Genomic DNA, 20,010 nt, shown 5'->3' with positions numbered 1-20,010 from the left:
ACAAGTCTGAAAAAGGAGGGAGTGAAGTACAGGAAAAGAATGTTCTGTGGATGTTCCTACTGGCCTCAAAAAAAAATACCCCAACAAAGTAGTGCTACAGATAACTGTGCAAAGAGAATATCCTGTATAACAATTCCCTACATTTCAAGGCATGAAAAAATGTCAGATTGGAGAAAAGAAAGAAAAATAAAAAGAGGAAGGTTTAACTGTAAGGTATTGAAGGTGCCGAATGCACCAATCGCTATACAAAGGATGTTGGGCTCAGAATTGTGTCTGTTGATAGCACCTGGCTTTTACTATGTCTTTAGCAAATAATTAGATTTAAGATTAAGATTATTAAGAAAAAAAACCAAAACAAACAAACCCACAAAATAATAATCCCTGTTGGCCATACCTCACTCCTCTATATTCAGATTTTACAATTGTACAAGTTAAATCGAGGTTGCCCTCTAAAATGTACTTGACTACCTCCTGCCAGGGAGATGGATTCCATTTACAGGAGGCAGGAAAGGCAGCAAAAGCTCCAGTTGTGCAAAAAGTGAGAAGTGGTCAGAAGGGATGAGTGGATGTGGACAACCACTTATATTGTTCTCTATTAACCAATGATGATCCAAAGGTCCAAGAATGCCAAGTATGTTTAGCTGAGGTTTAGAGTAGAAGATGTAGTCAATAATACCCTAAAACAAAACAAACAAGAAAAGAAATAAAATTGATTATTAGTAAATATTCTTGATTCAAGGGATTCTTTCACACCAAAGGTGAGCTCTGTATCACAGGTCAGTGAAATGCTCCCAGTCCTCCTTCTCTAGAGCATGTCACTACCTTAGGAGACTTCTTCCTGTATTCCATGGGCTGCTCAACACAGATCAGGAAAATAACAAATCCACCCTGTATCACTTCTGCTAGGGTTTTGTGGGCTGCAATCTGCAGCCCTCTACACAGTTTCAAATCCCATTGATCCAGTTTTGAAGAGGAAAAGAGGCATCTTTGTTTCCCCTGGGCAACAGAACACAAATTTCCAGCAGCAACACGGATTATTTCCTTGCAGTTGACAGCTTAAGTGCCCCTGTTGTGCCATTTCATTTACCCTGGAGTATTAGTATACAAAGCCTTCCTATTTACAGGGAAGGTTAACAGCACCCCAACTCTTACAAATCTGTTACAAGCTACTAACAAGAAAAAGGAAAACTTGGGTTTCTAGGAGACAGAAGTGTTGGGCACTCTCATTTGCTATGTTTTAAATACAAACTTGAAGGATTTACTGTTGGTTACCCAAACAAAGGAACTTCTTTACTCCACAATTTTGTACAGCAAATCACAATGGCTAAGCTCCAAACCAGAAATCTTTCCTAAAGTATCAGCCAAGTCCTCACCTTGAAGTCAAATGTGTAATTGGTGTAAGGCATTAGACCATTCTCATAGGCACTCTTCAACTTGAAACCATGTGTAATTCTTCCATTTGTTGTTCCATTTTTCCCATTACAGCTGAAGTTTGTAAGACTTTCATTGTATCTCAGTTCCTTAAAATCTTTGTGGTTGGTTTCCACCCCACCAGTGCTCAAGTACTCAACAACACCTATGAGGAGAGGCAGAAACACACGAGAAGGTATTAAGAAGCGTTCAGCAAGGAGGGTGTAGGTACTTGGAGTCAAGCAACTTGATGCTGGAGATAAGCAAGATCTTAACACACACCCAATACAGTCAGCAGTGAAACACTGCAAGACAATATAAGAACAAATGTCACCTAGAATGAAGAGAGAGATAGGCTTTGATTAGAAATCCCAGGATGGTTACTGAAGAACAGACGTGGGGGGAAAGATTAAAAAAGTGGATGTAAAATTCCACAGAAGCTGGGTGGTAGTCAGCACCCTCCTCTCCTTGGCTCTGTGCTCAAGTCTTGGCTCTTCATGTTCCTCAGCTAAAGTGTTGCAAAGGGAGTAGCCAATTTGTGTAACCCTACTTCAAGTTAAGTTAACTCTAGAGATGCTGCAAAGCCAGATGGATAAGATTTGTGTGTCCTGGTCAACTTATCATCGTGCCTCAACTTCAGAATAGCCAGGTTGAGGTTCTGGAAGGCAAGAGGAGGAGTTTGCTGCTCTGAAAACACAATCAGACACATGAACTGGTTACTGCAGTAGCCACTAGTGATGCCTGCCCTCCTGGGACAAAAAAAAAAAAAAAAAAAATCACATTTCCAGTGCTGCTGAGCAGAACTACTCCTACCAACCCCAACAGACACCAAGCAGTGTCCAGAAGGAAGGGAAAGCAGGAATGGAGATTGCTCTACTGAACAACTAGCAGTAAGGAAGGATGGCTTTTGAGTTCTGCACTTCAGGTAGGTACCTGGGAAAGCCAGAAAGTTATCCCTGATTCTGTTCTTTAATTCCACTTTATAACATTGCCACCAAGTCTGTGTTAGCCTAAGCTCTGAAGAATCCCTCTCTAGTAGGAGATGTACTGAATTTACAAAGTTCTAAAACGTTTCAACTGCAGAAAATAATTGTATGGTGGCAACTTTACAGAGGAGAACCTACCTTCTCACCCTTCAAATTTAGAAAAGCCAATCCTCACAGAATCATTAAATCATCACAGAATGGTTTGGGTTGGAAAGAACCTTAAAATTCAGGCAGTTCCAACCCCCCTGCCACAGGCAGGGACACCTCCTACATTTCCAGTTATTTTTAGAAGGTATTTTCTTCCTTTCCATTCCTGCATTATAAGATAATAATGAAAACACTTCTGAAAGACCAGACACAGTCACACTACTGCATAAGCAATAAAGTCACTCACAAAAGAAAGTTCTACCTTTTCTCTCTTCTCTTTTCCTGTACCTTTAGAGCTTATGCTATCAAACAGCAAGTTAGAAAAGTGAGACCTTAAAATTTACATCCTTGAAACAGTCTACAAAAAAGAAAAAAGAATAAAGCAAAACCTGTAAGAAACAAAGCACTTACCAGAGTCTGGTAGAGAATTGAGATCTGCACACAGTACAAGTGGAATGGTTCCAAGTTCTCCTGACACACCAGGCTTGAGACTACGAGAAGCTTTATCAATGATGTTCTTTACCTCAGACAGGAACATCATAGTCTGAACCAGCTTCACATCAGAATAATCTGGGTCCCAATGCATATGTGCATTAGCCACAAGGACTAGCTGCTTTTCCATCCCAAGGTGTGGCTTTCCAGCTGAAATTTAAAATTCATTATTTACACGACACGGTCAGCAGCAGAAAACACTCATGTTGAATTTTCAAGGTGTTTGAAGGGAGAAAAAAAAAAAAAAATCAATGCAATACCAGTGTAACTTGAAAAGGGTTAATAACATCTAATTTAAGAGGGCCTACAACTCCTCTTACACCTCCTAAATGTTTTAGTTGCCAGGAAGTGGTAGGAGTATTTGTGTTTCACATTCAAGACCATTAACAGACAGACTATCTTGCTAGAGGTAACACTTCTACATCTAAGAATACTGTTAATTAACATAAGTAACAGATTATCCTAATTGCAGGCCAACAGCTTTGTCATAAAAAGTTACCAACAGTTTTCCTCAGGCTGTGATAAGAAACAGGCACTGCTCAGGCCTTATTAGGCAGAGAGCTCTGCATTTTAACCTATCCACATTGTAGGCTACCTCTCTTGCTGGAAGTGCTTCTTAAAAGGCTTGTTTGGTAGAATCTGAATTAATAAAGTATCATTTGGATAAACAGAACACAGGTTGAGTAGGAACCAGCTGTGATGCTTAGAGAGCCAATTTCCATTTCCTAAATTAAGGATGACAGGGCAGAACAAACAGGTTGTATAAGCATGACAGTGAAGAATGTAACCAGCTCAAAAGCAAATGCAGATACACGACCCAGAAACACCCAGCTAACACCAATTGATTCTTTGATATCGGTATGTAACTCCCAGCAAAGATAACTCAGACTTAAGTAGTTTTTAAGCTAAAAGGTCTAAGTGGGGAAAAAAATACTAAAGAAAAAAAAAATCCTGGTTTCAGCAATATGACTTTCCCCAAATCCTCTTTGGTGATACATTTGCCTGAGCATATGATGTGCAGTGTTGTAGTCATCTGTAGAACCTCATTTCTCTGGTTTACTGTAACAAAAGTGAGGGTTTTTTTTTCACTTGCAAAAAACAACCTCTGAAAGGATTAAACTAAGCAGGACTTACATGACATTTCTATCAGCTCCTTTCGCAGCTCTAACAGCACAGCGACTCCGATGTTATCCTTTGTCATCACTCTGTTCAGCATAGCTTCTGAACCTTCTGAGTTGGCCATAGCTAGTTGATTGAACTCAACAGTATGCTTTTGAACCAAAGTAAATCTGGAAGAGAAACAGCACTTTTTTTTTTTCCCCAGCAGCAGGTACAAGGGGAGGTGGTACACATAATCCTCCTTTTAATTAAAGCTCAAACACAGTTATGATGTGAAAAACCTCAGCCAATCACATCATTTCAGAAAACCCTAAGATTAACTCAAAGGACACAGTTTTCCTAGCAATTTTTAGGTGTTTTGTACTACCTTAGTCTCAATTAAAAGATTTTCTTTTCAGACACAGAGTAAAAGGGAGAGATTGAAAAGCTACAGGACTGGACTGCCTGTTTCTAACTCTGCAGCAGACTTTAGCTCCAAGATGCAGGTTTAACAGAGAGGGACTAAATTTTTTAATCCATGTGGTATCAAACCCTGGAATCTACATTTACTTGTGGACACAGTGGGGATTTATAACCCTCAGCCAAACAGTTGTGCAATATCACACAATCCTAAGTGTGTAGCTCATCTTTTGCTTCATCAGAAGGCTAAGGCATTAAAAAGTCAATGACCTCTAAGGTCTTATTTCAGCAGTTTGGGGGATTATCAATTCCTTTACTCAGAAAAAAAGCAAGCTAAGAAGAAGTTTGATTCATTTCTCATTGTTGACACCTAAGGTTGGTACACATACACTCAACAACTGAAGTATACTTGAGCCAACTCCTAAACCTGCATTGCTCTACCAGAATGAAATTTCAACTTCAGGGTAAAATTTCCTATTGCCAGTTACACAGAGAATGATTTCTCTGAAAGACTACTCTTTGTAACAACAGGAATGCTCTATTAGAAACATTGAATGGCTACAAAAGGGGCAACTAAGGCCAAACTGTTTGAGCCACAGCTTGACCTGAGGAATTACGAGACCAAGACACAGGAGAAGGCTTTGCAACACCCAGCACTTACTTTTCTGTTTTGAAAAATATTGCACAACCATCAACATGTTTTCTTTCCTGTTCTGACATTGTCCTAGCTCTAGATTTTGGACTGAAGAATCCATTGTAGCCACGTTCTTTCAGTTCCACCAGGAAAAAACTGTAGTACTGCTCCGTTTCTACCTCCTAGAAAGTTACAAGACAGCACAGCATGAATGTAGTGTTAGCAAACTCCACAAGACTGAGGTTGTTCAGACTCTTCAGAAGTGTAAATCACTTTCAAATTAGATTTAAGGGGGGAATGGTAAGAAGGAAACCAGAGAATGCAAACCTGAGAGCAATATTCCCATTTTAAGAAAACCTAACTGAATTTCTGTAATCCCCCAGAGTTATGATTAGCTGAAGCCTTCTATTTGAAAATGTGTCAATTACAGCCCCACAGACACAAGCAGGCACAAAGACACCCCCACATACATGCCTTTGATCAGCAGCTACTGGTTCCCATTCCAACTGTGTGGGCTTGAAAAGCAATCTTTTGATGTCAGGCAGCAAACAATGCCCTCAACACCACTTCTCTTTGCTTTTGTTTTCAGGAGGTTTTGAAAACAGACCGTTTACTGTAAACACATTTAACAGAGAGAAACCAGCACAGGGGAAGGAGAGAAGGAACAGCTTAGCTTTTACCTGAAGGCTTATGATGTCAGCATTGCAGCTCAGGATTTCCTGCATAATGGCTTTTTTTCTGTATTCCCAGTTCAGTGCCCAGGATGGGCAGTAGCCATAGAGCTGCCGGGTGGCGTACTTGTCGCAGAGCACGTTGTAACACATGACAGAGAACAAGGCTGCAGAACAGGGATTTTACTTACACACTGACAGATTTAACAACAACAATTACACACACACACACACAATTATTCAGTTGATGATAAACTCAACATGAGCTGGCAATTTGTGCTTGCAGCCCAGAAAGCCAACAGTGTCCTGGGCTGTACCAAAAGAAGTGTGACCAGGAAGACGCAGGAGGGGATTCTCCCTCTCTGCTCTGCTCTTGTGAGACTCCACCTGGAGTACTGCATTCAGTTCTGGTGCCCCCAGCATAAGAGGGACATCAAACTGCTGGAGCAGGTCCAGAGGAGGGCCACAAAGACGATCAGAGGACTGGACCACCTCCTCTGTGGGGACAAGCTGGGAAAGTTGGGGCTGTTCAGCCTGGAGAAGGCTCCAGGGACACCTTAGAGCAGCCTTCCAGTATCTGACAGAGGCCTCCAAGAGCATCAGGGAGAGACTTCCTGCAAGGGCTTGTAGTGATAGGATGAGAGGGAATGGCTTTCACAGTTTGAGGAGGGTAGATACAGACTGCATGAAGAAATTCTTGGCAGTGAAGGTGGTGATCATTGGAACAGGTTGCCCAGGGATGTGGTGGATACCCCCTGCTTGGAAGTGTTCACGACCAGGTTAGATGAGGCCTTGAGCAACCTGGTCTAGTGGAAGGTGTCCCTTGCCCCATGGCAGGGGGGGGGTGGAACTAGATGATCTTTAAGGTCTCTTCCAATCCAAACCATTCTCTGAATCTATGAATTACTTTCTTCACTTTTGTCTTTTGCAAACTTATCAACTCATGCTTCATTTGCCTCACCCAAAACACAGCAGGTACAGCTCTACTGAAAAAATTGATTTGTTAATCCACCTAGGAAGTAAATGACAAGTTTGGACCTATGGCAGCTGTTTGCTAGCACCTAGTTAGAAAACAAACACTAAAGCCTCCCTTTATAGGGTTAATGCAGTAAAGGGCAGACAAATGGACTTGATGTAAGTGATTAAGTGATGCTTTACTGTGAAAAGCCTGTAACAAGGTGAGTGCATTTGAACACTTCCATTTCCCAGCTATACAAAGACCTGCAAATTCTTCAAGTGGATTATTTAATGTCTACTTTAATTATTAGCACCACAAACTGTGACAGATCCATAGACAGGGTAAGGATCCCTTTGCACAAGGAGAAAAAGTGTAGGAAAAATAAAAGCTCAGATGTTTCACCTCAAAAAGCTTACAATTCAGATGTAAAGGCAAGAAACTTCTACTCTCTGTATTCATTTAGCACAGGAGTGATAAAGAGACTATTTGGGGCACCTGGACAGGTAATCCAGCAGCAGGGATTTAGGGTTTTGTTTTACTGCCCTTTTTTTGGTTGTTGTTCATTATTTTTTCTAAAACAGTAAGGAATCTGCAGTACAACAATAAGAACTTGAAAGCTTTTTGGGAGCTTCTTTCAAACATTGAGTATAGCTCAGGGAAAAGGAACAAGATAAGCATTGGAAAATTTAGCAAATTGAGGCAACAATCTTAGGGTGACTTAAGGGGACAAACCCCAGAATCTTGAAAACAAACAGGTGACAGCTAAAGACAAGTTGCATTAACATCATGACCTTCAAAGCAAGCACCTTAATTAAGTCAATAGAGGAAAGGAATGTACATCAGTCCTGGAAGAGAGGAGACTGCAGTAAGTGAGAAACACACTAAGATTTTTGGTGTGCAGGCAAATAAAAAAGGTTACTTGGTTACTTTTCAACAGTTCATGCAGAAAAATTGGTAAACAATTAAACACAACCTTGAATCCCAGCAGCAACAGAAGTGCTTTTAAGAAATAAATTCCATTTTGGGGGGAATTTATGTTCATGTTCTTCCATTTTCTTAATTCTTCAACCAGTGTTCAATTAAGCCTTATAATTCACCTGTTTAACTAATTGTGGACAACAGTTTCAATTCCTATGAGAAGGTCTTTAATTAGTAAGAAATTACTTTGTAGTAAGAGATGAGTAAATCTGAAACAGGTGTTCCAACGGAGAAAGAACTACTTCAACTGGCTGGTCAGCACTGCACAGATGATTGGTTAATTGAAGCCTTGTTTTCCAGTAGATAGGAAAGATCAACACATTTTCTAAAAGGACAAAACACCAAACAACCAAAACCAAAAAGGGAAAAGCTTTAAATAAAGCCTTACAGTACCTGTTGGTCTTGTACGGTCTGGTTCTTGCAGCATAATCCAAGATCTTGGAGGTGGTTGTTCCGTTGAAACTATGGGAATATTTTAAAGGGAGAGACACAAGTGACCATCACGTTTATTTTGCACAGCAGAAAGAAATGTTTGAAGAATGATCACTTACTTCTTTTTGCAGTACCTGCCAAATTATCAAGCAAATAGTTCAGTAGCCTTCGTGTCCCATCTGGTTCCTGATAAAGGTTCAGAATATCCTGCGTGAGTGGATTTCCTGCAAACAGATTTACAGAGCTGTTGAATAAAACACACAGCAGCTGAACAGATCCATGCTAAAAGCTGGCATCTCTAAGAAAAAGATGCTGCCTCTACTGTGAGCTGCTTAGAAGTTTCAGATCTCGGGTCTTCAGTCCCACAAAGCACTAGAAGCGTGAACAGCTCTAGTGATGGTAACCCTATTCCCTTTGTGTCTTCTGACTGACCACCCGGGGGCAGCTGTGGGATTTAACAGTGAAGAGCTGCTGTGGTACAACACACAGGCACAGCTGAAGAGACCAAACACAGGAGGAACTACCTCTGGTCACTCTGCTGGATGGGAGTGAAACATCCAGGCCCAGCTGATTTGCCAGTTACAGCTGAGCAGAGTTTACCATCTGCCAAACACACAAGCAGGCTGTAAAATATTCCACGGACAACGCACTTTGCAATCACCCAGTTTTAAGGGAGAGAAAAAACAGACTTTTGAGACTTAACAGTGTTTAGAGGTAATTGTATCACTCAGTGCTCTTAATTTTGACATACATATTCCCCCAAGGTCACCAATTTTATAGCTAGAATCCATACAGTTTAGGGGGGAAAAAAAATAATATTGGGAAAAAGATTTGACACTCCTGCTTATACAGCACAGTGCCCTCCAGCAGCATAAAGCATGCTCCCTTTTGGTTGGATTGAATACCTCAACTGCAGACTGTTTCTTAGTTAAAGCAGCACTGAATTCAACCCCTAGACAAGCTGCAGAAAGCTTCCACTCACTCTGCAGAAAGAGAAGCAAATCTCTTTATACTTGGGAGTGCTTCACCAAGCTCATTCTTTTGTAAATAATTCCCAAATAATAGTATTTACAAATGTGGTCTAAGCAGCTACATTTGGGCTTGCTATTCAGTAAAACGTTTGATAAACTAGCCACCCACTAGCACTACATCTCAGAAGGGATATCATTACACAAAGCATGATGGATACCAAGAAAAAGCAGCAATACCTTTCAGACCCAAAGTCTGTAACTGGAACAGTTTTCCCAGCTCAAAAGGTAAAACTCGTAACAGGTTGTTATTTAAATGTAGTTCCCTGTAGACAGAGCAAGAATCACACAGGGCTGAAAACAGACCAACATTTGTCTTCAGCAGTACAGTACAAGAAATTTAACTAAAAGAGAAACGAAACACCAGCAAACAACATGGAAAAACTCCAAGACTGAACAGCAATAGTTAGGGAAATCCTGCAGTACTCACACATACAAAATACAAACTGAACTAGAGTACAGAGGAAAGCTGCTGCCTGCTGAGCTCATTGGAAAAGTCAGAAATTTCACAAACATTAGCAATAATTAAATACTTTAATAACTCCAAGTGACAAAGGAGTAACAGCTCAAGCCAGACCATGAAACAGTTCAGCCATGATTAGAGGTCAGATAAAGGGAAATTATAACCCAGAAAACAAATGCAAGAAAAAGATCCAGGATCATGGCAGTACAATTAAAGCAAGAACATTACCATGTAACAGTAATAAATAGGTTATTTTTATGATTTCAGGTTATTATTTTCATTATTTCAGGTTATTCTCATTATTCCAGGGCTTGGTTTGTTGGGGTTCTGTGTGTTTTGTGGTTTTGGTTTTGATTGTTTGTTTGGTGTGTTTTTCTTTGTGATTTCAAAGCTTTTTTTTCCATGTGCTTTTTAACTTACAAAACCAATATACACAGACAGGAACAGAACTCAAGTGCTGAATTCTAATATCCCAACCAACTGGGCAAAGAAAATAGATTTATTAGGAACTTTTCCCCTTCTTAATGGCATTCCCGTCTAAGCTGTGACGATTTCCCCCACCATATTCAATATAAAGTTGCTGCTTCCAAGTGTTTAAGGCAACAAAAAAAGATAAAAAGGAAAAAAGAAAGGAAACCAGGATGCCAAGAGCTCCCTTAGCTCTTTCAGATTCCTACCAGACAGCTGCAAAGATACACAACTCTTATAGAACCATTTTGGCTGGAAAAGCCTTCTGAGATCGAGTCCAACCACCAACCTAAGAGCACCATGGCCATTAAACCAGGTCCTGCAATGCCACATGTACCCCTTTCTTGAACACCTCCAGGGATGAGGTCTTCACCACCTCCCTGGGCAACCTGTTCCAATGCTTGCCCACTTTCAGTGAAGAAATTTTTCCTAATCTCCAACCTAAACCTCCCCGGCACAATTTCAGGCCATTTCCACTCATTCTACCACCTGGTAGCAGGAAGCAGAGATTGACCCCCCCCCCCACATACTCACTACAACCTCCTTTCAGCAGATGTAGAAAACAAGAAGGTCTCCCCTCAGCCTCTTCTTCTCTGAACAACTGCAGTTACCTCAGCTGCTCCTCATTAAGACTTGTTCTCCAGTCCCTTCACCAGCTTTGTTGCCCTTCTCTGGACATGCTGCAGCACCTCAAGCCTTGCATTTCAAAAGCTCCCCTGCCTTGCCCTTCCCTAACCAGGCCTTCCTGAGAAATCCTCTGTTTCACTGTACATTTAGAAATTTTGCTAAAAGTGAGGTGGGGTGTGCAATAGTGGAAGATGATACTGGAAGGGACTTTCTACTTCATGAGATTATCTAGAAATGCCAAGTCATTGCTCAACTGATTGCTAGGCTGCCTCACACCTAACCAGCTGGGGTTATTTCTTTTGTTTTGGACTTTAGTTGGTGGTTTTGTTTTGCTTTTTTTTTTTCCAATATAAAATCCCAGGGACAAAAGCACAAATTGTAGAGAGGAACTCAGAAGCCCAGTGTCATTTCAGGGTTTCTAAGCATGAATGAGGCACTTGGCAGGTACAAATGAGAATGGAGGTCTTTAAATAAATAAAAGCAGCATCCTTACTAGTCCTCAGCACCTCCACAGACACCTGAGGTTTCAATCACTGTTATTTTTTAGGGGTTATAGTTTATATGACATTATAAAGCTACTGGTTAATTCTTTAAGAAGATGCTTTTCCCTCTAAAGAGCTTTTCAAAGCACTGCCTAAGTCTGAAAAAAGTTATGTATGAATTACAAAAAAAACCCCAAACAAACAAACTAAATTCTTCTAGAGGAAAAACACTGAGCTGGAGTAGCTATCATTATACTTCCTCTCTTGGAGGAATTATTTTCTGTAATGATCCTTGCCTCCACAGAACCCACTCCTTCTACACAGCAAAAGGGATCACAGCAAATCCCAGCAGTTCTTTCAAGCATATCAAGAGAAGCCATTTTCCAGCTGAGCTTTCCAAGACAACATGTTATGGTGTTTACTGCTTCTCCTCTTTCTGCAAAGATCAGAAATCTTACTGCTCTGTAATCTGTTTCCTCGAGTAGAAAGAGAAACGCAGGAGCCTTAGGCAAGCTTTGCCATACAGACCAAACCCAGAGCTCCAAATGTGGGAGCTGCAGACCTGTTATCAATTCTCAAGTGTGAGAGCACAAATCATTGCTGTGGCTCAGGATCTCAGCAATGCCCAGTGTTGAATTACTGTTGGTTTGACCAACTTCCCAGAAGCTATGGGAAGTGTCTGCAGTAAAAGTCAGCCTGAAACATAAAACTCCAGCACAGCTCAGCCCTGCAGTGCACTATCACATAGTATGAGCTTCAGGGTTTTTCTTCACTTTCACCCCAGTGGGAAGAAATCATGGATCAGCTGCAATTACTGAGGACAGGAAGAGCACAGCGGATCAATGCACTCTCTTCTCATGTCTAGAGATCTGGATTCAACTGTTACTATGTTTAGGTCATAAATAGAAAACTAGTGCAATCCTTGACCTCATCTACACATTTCACATTTAACCTTTTGTACTCAGAGTAGACTTCAGATTTGGAAGAGCTGAAGCTTCACAGAATCAGAAAAGGAGGGGGCAGAAGACATCATAATCTTTTGACACAACTGATGCATTGCTAACCCCATGTCATGACTATTTGGATTACAAACAGTATTTTTAAAGGAAAAAGACTGATGAAAAAATGCTGTTCATAAAGTACAAAGATGAATTTGAGATTATTCCAGCAAAGGTAGGACTGCTAGCTCACAACACCTGGGGAGCAGAAAAAGGAGTAAAGAAACCCATTACTAATAATTGCTTTTCATTGAAATAGTGATGCAAAGCTTTCTTTAGAACAGACTACTTCACAGCTGAAAGCAACTATGCAACACACTACAAAAACAGAGCTGCCAATTAGGCTCTAAAAAGCAAGGTCCCTTTGCTCAGCCTCCAAGGTTGACATTTTAACTGCTTTGGAATTTGAGCTTTTAGTACCAATTTAATCAGATAGTTTAATCCTCCCCAACAGAGTGGACTTTTCTAAAGCAGAAGAAAATGTAGTGAGTGATATTTTTATGTGCAAACTTGCTTTGCTTCCAGTTTCAACAAAGCTGTGCTGGGCAGTCCATTTCTCTACTGTCTTCTTCATCACTTCTAGTAAACATTACTTTTAGACTCAGTGTTTTCTGGATTTGAGAAAGTTATCCATAAATGTCTTCAAAGTTAGAATAAGTTACTGGTAACTGTCTAATAAACCTCTTCCTTTGGGTTAAGGGAAAAAAAGTGGCCTGCAAATATTTACTCTTATATAAACAATTTATATAGTTACATAACAGTGGGGTTTGTTGCTTGTTTTGTTTTTTTCCTTTTTTTTTCCCCTTAAAGTTAAATGCTGCAGCCTTAATTATAATCTAAATAGGCATCACTTTTCCTGCTTCACTTCCAAAAGAAGGTATCATTCCATGAAAACTTTGCACACCTTGGCACTGTAAAACTGAGGAAAAAAGAAAGAAGGTGTGTTTAGAACATGTTTTTCTTCTCCACAGTATGCAGAGGAATGTGGTTACATGATAGGAAAGATGGGAAGGAGACACTAGACAGGCTGCAGTTGTTATAAAATAAACAGAATGAGAACTATTGTTAAGATTAATTGCTAAAGATGAATAAAGTGGAAAAAATTGTAATCAGCATGATTATAAATATTTCATCTGACCTTTTTCTACATTACTGTGAGTTAAAAGCAAAATTTTTGTGCTTTCTTAGAGAAAAATGCCACATAAAGATGTGTAAGAGAGTCTGGAAAGAGATGAGTGAGAGAGGAAACATGGAAAAATATAAAAGGGGTGATTTATCTAACTTCAAAAGCTTATTCTGTACCACCACACCTCACAGAATTAATAGATTAATAGAAACCAGGCTGGAAGGGACCTCAAGAATCATCCAGTCCAACCTTTCAGGGTAAGAATATAGAATCAGCCAGGGTTGGAAGGGACCACAAGGCTCATCCAGTTCCAACCCCCCTGCCATGGGCAGGGACACCTCACACTGGATCAGGCTGGCCAGAGCCTCATCCAGCCTGGCCTTAAACACCTCCAGGGATGGGGCCTCAACCACCTCCCTGGACAACCCATTCCAGGCTCTCACCACTCTCATGGCGAAGAATTTCTTCCTCAGTTCAAATAGCTCAAATGAGGTGGCCCAGCACCCTGGCAAGCTGGGCCTTGAAACTGCCTAACGTAGGGGAATCCACCACCTCCCTTGGCAGTTGATTCTGGTGTTTAGTAGTTTGAATGGTGAAACATTTTTCCTGGCATCCAGTTTGAATGTCCCCAGTAGCAACTTGTGCCCATTACCCCTTGTCTTACCATGGGGCTCTTGGTAAAAAGGGAGTCTCCCTCCTCATGGCAGCCACCCTTTATGTACTTGTACTTAGTTATGAGGTCTCCCCTACGCCTTCTCTTCTCAAGGCTGAACAACCCCAGTTCTCTCAGCCTTCCTTCACATGCCAGGTCTTCCATCAGAACATGAGATCACAGAAAAGCCAGCACTGCTCTAGCTGCACAGACCATACCAAGGATTTGGGGACAAAGGCAGAAAGAAGTGAGGCAATTCGCTTCTGCTTATCCACCAGAAGGTAAAAACAACGCTGAAAGTTCAACTGCTGCAACACAGCTGACCTGAGACCTGGAGCTGCAGTGCAGCTGGGATGCCCTACCTGAGTGACACCATGTTTCCGAGCTCTGCTGGTAAACTGCGGATTTTATTAGAGGACAGGTCCAGATATACCAGATTGTGAAGCTTGGCAATGTCTGAAGGAATACGGGATAAGGAATTGTCACTGAGATGCAAAGCTGTCAAATGGGTCAGCGTCCACAGCGATGAACTTAAGCTTCTCACTTTCCCTGGGGAAGGAAGATACAAAAGAAAATAAGAGCATTCAGAATCATAGAATGGTCTGGGTGGCAAGGGACCTCCACAGGTTATCTAGTCCAAAAAAAAACAAACCCAAACCCCAAAAAAATAAGTTTAGCAATAATTAGAATCATAGAATCAGTCAGGGTTGGAAGGGACCTCAAGGCTCATCCAGTTCCAACCCCCCTGCCATGGGCAGGGACACCTCACACTGCATCAGGCTGGCCAGAGCCTCATCCAGCCTGGCTGCAAACACCTCCAGGGATGGGGCCTCAACCACCTCCCTGGACAACCCATTCCAGGCTCTCACCACTCTCATGGTGAAGAACTTCTTCCTCACGTCCAGCCTGAATTACATATTTTATAAGGCTGTATGGGGGGAAAAGGCTTGAGGGGGAGTTGGTTTGTTCTTCTGTTGTGTTTGTTATTATTTTATTCAATTAAAATTCCATGAATCCATTCAATTAATCAATGATTATATAATTTTTTTAAAAATTCAGCAACACACTGTAATGTTGCCAGGGATGCTTTGAATTGTTTTTTTTTTCCAATCCACAGTTAAGGTTTCAACATCTGTCTCTCTCAAGCTCCACATAAAACAAGGCATATTTACCAACTGCCCATGAATTCAATAATTAACAGAGGTGTAATGAACAGGCATTTTCAATTATAGTTTGTGTTTGAGATGAAAGATGCTCCCTCAGTTTGCCCCTTAGTTCTGTGCAACTCCCTTCAAACCAAAAATCTTTATTCTATGGCATTAATCCAGCCAAGAACAGATAGAAGCACTATATTTAGGATGACTAAGATGCTTAGTTAGGAACATGGATTTCCATCTGGCATTCAACTAAAAGCTGCATGAACTATTGCCAGATAGGTGGTTTTTTTTTTAAAGGGTATGATTTTTGTATAAACTGAAGGGTGGAAACATGGATTTGTGTGACAGAATCAATGCAGAATACACTGCTGCATGCAGGGAATGTGGGATACCATCAGAACATCTCAAAACAATTCTTCTTTCCAAGTTGGTGGTTGTTTTGTTTTTTCTCCTCTTCCCAGGAGTGGATCCTTTTTCATTTATAGAAGTCATCTCTCTGTACCAACAGCATTAGAAGAAGAGTCCCAACACCAGTTTGTCCAAAGCAAAAAGTTACCTGGGACAGCCTTTTAAATCCTCACCACAACTCACCAATGGTCTGGTTAATATTATACCAATATACACACTTCAGAATTCCTTTCCTGAAATGATTTTCATCAAACTAAGTCATGTTTAGTGCCTGGGAAAGCTACAGTGAAATGTGTACCTGGAACTCAGCCCCATGCTAACAAAAGGTTGAATAGAAGAATCATTTTCCAGTGAGATACAAAAAAAAAAGTGTGTGACATAAAAAAAGCTTAGTGATGTAAACCAGAGCAGGAAAAAATGTTGTGGCTTTCTGTATTAGGTGACCAAATCCTTTGCAAGGAAAAGACAGTGTGAACATTAACAAAAACCTTGCCACAAGTTATTTTGCAAGGCACCACGGGCAGTTCTTCCAGGATTCATGCTACTGTAATGCTCCTTAAGAAATCTTTTGAAAGGCTGTAAATACAAATCGATTGTTCTTTGCACTTTAAAAGCTAAATTAACACCTCTTCCCTCCCCTCCCTCAAGGCCAACAGGTGACTGTGATCAAAGAAAGCATTGTAGCTGAAAGGATTTCCAATCAACACCACTGATCCATCCTCTTCACTACCTGCAGCTCTCTTGGCTGGAATCAGTCTGGAGTGAGATTACCAGGCATGAAAGGCAAGAGCCATCACATAATGCATTTCCTGTGCAGAGGCAGCAGATGTCCAAGTGGATATCCAAGCCTAATGCTGATATATAATACTGATTCCTGAAGCAGCAGTTAAGCAGGTTTCTGCATCTGTAACCTTCAAGTAAAGAATGCTATTCACATGGTAAGGCACGTGGCACTTGAAGCAAGACTCAGATTCAATGATCTGGATGGAAAGACTTCACAATTCAAAGAACTCTGTTTGTGCTCTTCCTTCCATAAATTTCTCTACTGGGCAGTCATTTAAAAAAATACCACACAGCAATTTTTGCAGTCTCATAAAGAGCCTCCATACTTCAGTAAAATTTCAGCCTGAATTTACAGTATCACAAAGTCATTTTTAAGTGTTTTGAAGCATTTGCTTGAATTTTCTTGGAAGCATACTTTGGATAGCAAAATCAGAATTTATTCCACAAAGCAAGAGAGACTGATGTTGCAGACCAGATGGAATTCACATTGATGAATCCTGAGCACTATCTTATTTTCAAGAAAAGATGCAAAAGCCAAACGGGATCTCAAAGCTAGCAGTTTCTGCAGGATCTTTATCATCAGTTTTGTTTTTCTTTTAAGCCTCAAGGACAGAGTAAATATTTACAACTCCTTTTACACTGAAAACTTCTTTTTCAATAGAATCTCTACAGTCATGGGCTAGTACAACATTGTTGTTACACTATTTAAAGTAACACCATGTGTCCATGTATCAGCCCTAACTGCACCCTCCTTGACAAAGGAGATCTTAACTCCATGCTCCTACCCACCCCATCTTCTTAAAACACAAAGAGCTCACATTCATATCCTCATCTCCCCAACTTTCCAACATGTTAGGACTCCTAATCTGCCTCAGTTTACCTCTCCTCCAGCTCCCTATGTTATCCCAACCCAAGTCTTCCCTGACACATCCAAAAGCTGTGTTGATGTGCTGGCTCACTTCAAGGTATCGCACTTCACTCCAGACTTCCTGTCCAAGCTGCACTATGCAGACTGCTCTCACAATGAGTTCACAACTCAGGACCATTCCTCAGTTTCTTACCACTTATTTCCAACTCTGCCCAGTGTGATTTCTTTCCATTGGCTGCTTCCTCTGAGGACATAATTGTGTACATCCTCCGTGGATCAGGTGGATCGTACTTTTCCTTGGGCATTCCTGTGGAGATGAAAAGATCAGTAATGAAGATCCTGAATACTGAGAATTCTTTAAAAAGTAACCTGCTTTCCAGTTAAGTTTTGTATTGGGCATTTGCTCCAAATACTTTTCAAAGCTCCAGATAAAGATGACGAACTTCACTGAGTGGCAACAACTGCTATAGAACAGAAGAACACAGATTCCTGATGCTCCAAGAATGGCAGATGGCAGCCTGAGGCCCCTACCCAATAATTTAACAAAACCTGTAAACCAACATAAATGTTCATGGGTTTGCCATTGTGTCCCTCAAAACCAATCCATCCTACCGCAGGCTCTTGGTCCTTCAACAATGAAGCTTGAAAAAGCAAACGCTCACCGCCACTGGATTCTCCCTCGTCCAAACTATAAAGAAAACACTGGCTAAGAATTCTGACTCACTCTCAGTTCCAGGTTTACTGCCACTCTCTCAACTTCTCACACAATAGCATCCAGGTGAATTAAGGTTTCAGAAAGATCCTCAGTTCTCTAAGTCTGCAAAATTATAGCTTTTAATCCAACACTCATCCTACTCTTTTCAACCTAAAAACGTTCTCCCGGAGGTAAGACATTTCTATCACTTTCTTCAGTCAGCTATTTAGCACTTAAATTTATTAACTCCATTTCTCTTACTCTCACAACATTCTAATAACTTTACCAGCAACACTTTGAAATTTCCCTTTTAAACACATAAAATCACAGACCATGAGAGAGAAGCTGCAAAAAATTCCTCTCCAAGAAAACTCCTTCTCAAAGCAACCCTACCCTCCTCCTTCCAGCTTTCCTATACATCAACATACTTGGACTACTTCACTGCAAAGAAGAGCAAGAAAAAAAAAAATAAAAAAAAAAATCCAAGCCATGCCTAGCTCCACCCTAAGGCTCTGTGTAATAACCAAGAGCTTGTTCTCCTCTGTCCCAAGAGAAATACATCTGGGTTTAGTCAGTTTAAGAGGTATACCAGCTCAAATACAACTTATACTCAATAAATGTTGTATTAATTTACAAGAGCTCTGTATTTTCAACTTACATTGTGATAAATGTGGTTTATATTGGAAGTCCAAACAAAATTAATGCTTTTGCATTGCCCTACATCTATCCAAGAGCTTTTCTGGCAAAAATTTCATCACCTTAAGCTGCCACATCCAAATACAAACATAAAGACTTGAGCAACACGGCTATACAAGTATTTGTATGAAAGAGTGAAATTAAACAATACTGGCTCAAATCACATTTACAAACACATTACAAGCAGTATTGTGCAACTGTTAAGCAAAACACATTACAGCACTATTATAAAACCACCCCAAAAACACTCAATGAAGAAGCTACACTGATCAAAACCATGAGTCTACCAGCTCTTTAAGTTTTTCATTCCCCTGGACAAATTGAATGCATGAGAAGTGCTGTAAATTATACCCAAAATAAACAAGGAGTAACTGGCAGTAAATGCCACTACTAAGCACACTTACTATCTGTTTATTGAACTTACTGGAAAATGTTTACTCCACATGTTAAAAAGCAACAGAACCCCCCCCAAAAAAACTTTCAGCTAATTATGCATCCTCACTCAAATAAAGCTTTTAGGCATCACATGCTTACTTTAATACAACAGCTCTTTTACTTATTCACACTCCTCCTCCTTCCCACTCCCACTACTGGCCAAAATCAGATTTCTGTAGTGAAAAGCAATTCCCCTTTAAAGAGTGAATTGTGGGTAAAAGGATGAGATTATAAATAGCAGCTGGGTGGAGCTCTTTAAAGAATGAAGGCACTTGAGTACCCAGGGTACTGGAATCACCAAGTGTAAGGCTTTCTTCTTCAAACCAGGCTAATTAAAAGAGATAAGACTGGATTAAAACCACTGGAAACATAAAAGCATAACTTCTCCCTGCAATAACTATGCAACTCGTGCAATGATCTATGGCAGAGTAATGTACAGAGCATCTCTTCTGCAATTGCTATCTATAATTCAGAAAGACCAATGCCCCACAGGAACACTCCACTTTACCAGGAAACATTTACCTTCCTCAGTCATTTGATGCCTTCTCTTCCTGCAGCTCCCTGAATTAATAAATATGTTCCAATTTTTCAGGAAATGAAGCAGGTACACTGGCTACAGAAATCTCATTCAGTCCAGAAACACGAGTGTTCCCCAGAGCACACTCAATCACATGCACTAATTAACAGCCTTGCTGGTACCAGCAGCCTATTGCTCCTTGCCACCAGAAGAGGATGACATACTTTTTCCAGAGGGTTTTGTTAATGTGTGCTAAAACAAGAATTTGAGGCTTTGATGCTGGAATCTGGGCACCCCGTGCTCAGGTCCATCCATGGCACTGCTCTTTCATTAAAGTGCCCTCTCCTGATGGTTTTCCCTTTCTCCCTGGTGCATTTCACAT

General features: G+C 40.7%; 1 protein-coding gene across 2 annotated transcripts; it reads right to left on the bottom strand.

The window, feature by feature from the left end:
* Positions 1-464: 464 nt before the first annotated feature.
* CNOT6 (CCR4-NOT transcription complex subunit 6) lies at positions 465-17,591 on the bottom strand. 2 transcript variants are annotated; one of them, XM_054389052.1, is made up of 11 exons: positions 17,480-17,591; positions 14,433-14,619; positions 9,435-9,520; positions 8,346-8,450; positions 8,188-8,256; positions 5,868-6,025; positions 5,215-5,369; positions 4,170-4,324; positions 2,955-3,185; positions 1,374-1,576; positions 465-677 (listed from the first exon to the last, which is right to left on the bottom strand). In XM_054389052.1, the coding sequence occupies exons 1-11, from the start codon at positions 17,589-17,591 to the stop codon at positions 465-467; spliced, it is 1,674 nt and encodes a 557-aa protein (XP_054245027.1). The 2 variants fall into 2 exon arrangements, with proteins under 2 accessions (XP_054245027.1, XP_054245028.1); XM_054389053.1 differs by having other exon boundaries at positions 8,361-8,450.
* Between the last annotated feature and the right edge of the window lie 2,419 nt (positions 17,592-20,010).

Source organism: Indicator indicator, chromosome 18 (assembly GCF_027791375.1).
Source record: "Indicator indicator isolate 239-I01 chromosome 18, UM_Iind_1.1, whole genome shotgun sequence".
NCBI lineage: Eukaryota > Metazoa > Chordata > Aves > Piciformes > Indicatoridae > Indicator > Indicator indicator.
The sequence above is the reverse complement of the archived record's forward strand: the minus strand, read 5'-3'. Positions and strand labels throughout refer to the sequence as shown.

Coding starts and splice junctions, on each gene's coding strand:
- CNOT6 (XM_054389052.1), bottom strand. CDS start 17,591: ATGCCCAAGGAAAAGTACGATCCACCTGATCCACGGAGGATGTACACA. Junction 9,521..14,432: donor GGAAACATGGTGTCACTCAG/GTAGGGCATCCC, acceptor CTCTGTCTACAG/GGAACTACATTTAAATAACA. Junction 1,577..2,954: donor CAATTCTCTACCAGACTCTG/GTAAGTGCTTTG, acceptor CTCTCCTCATAG/GTGTTGTTGAGTACTTGAGC.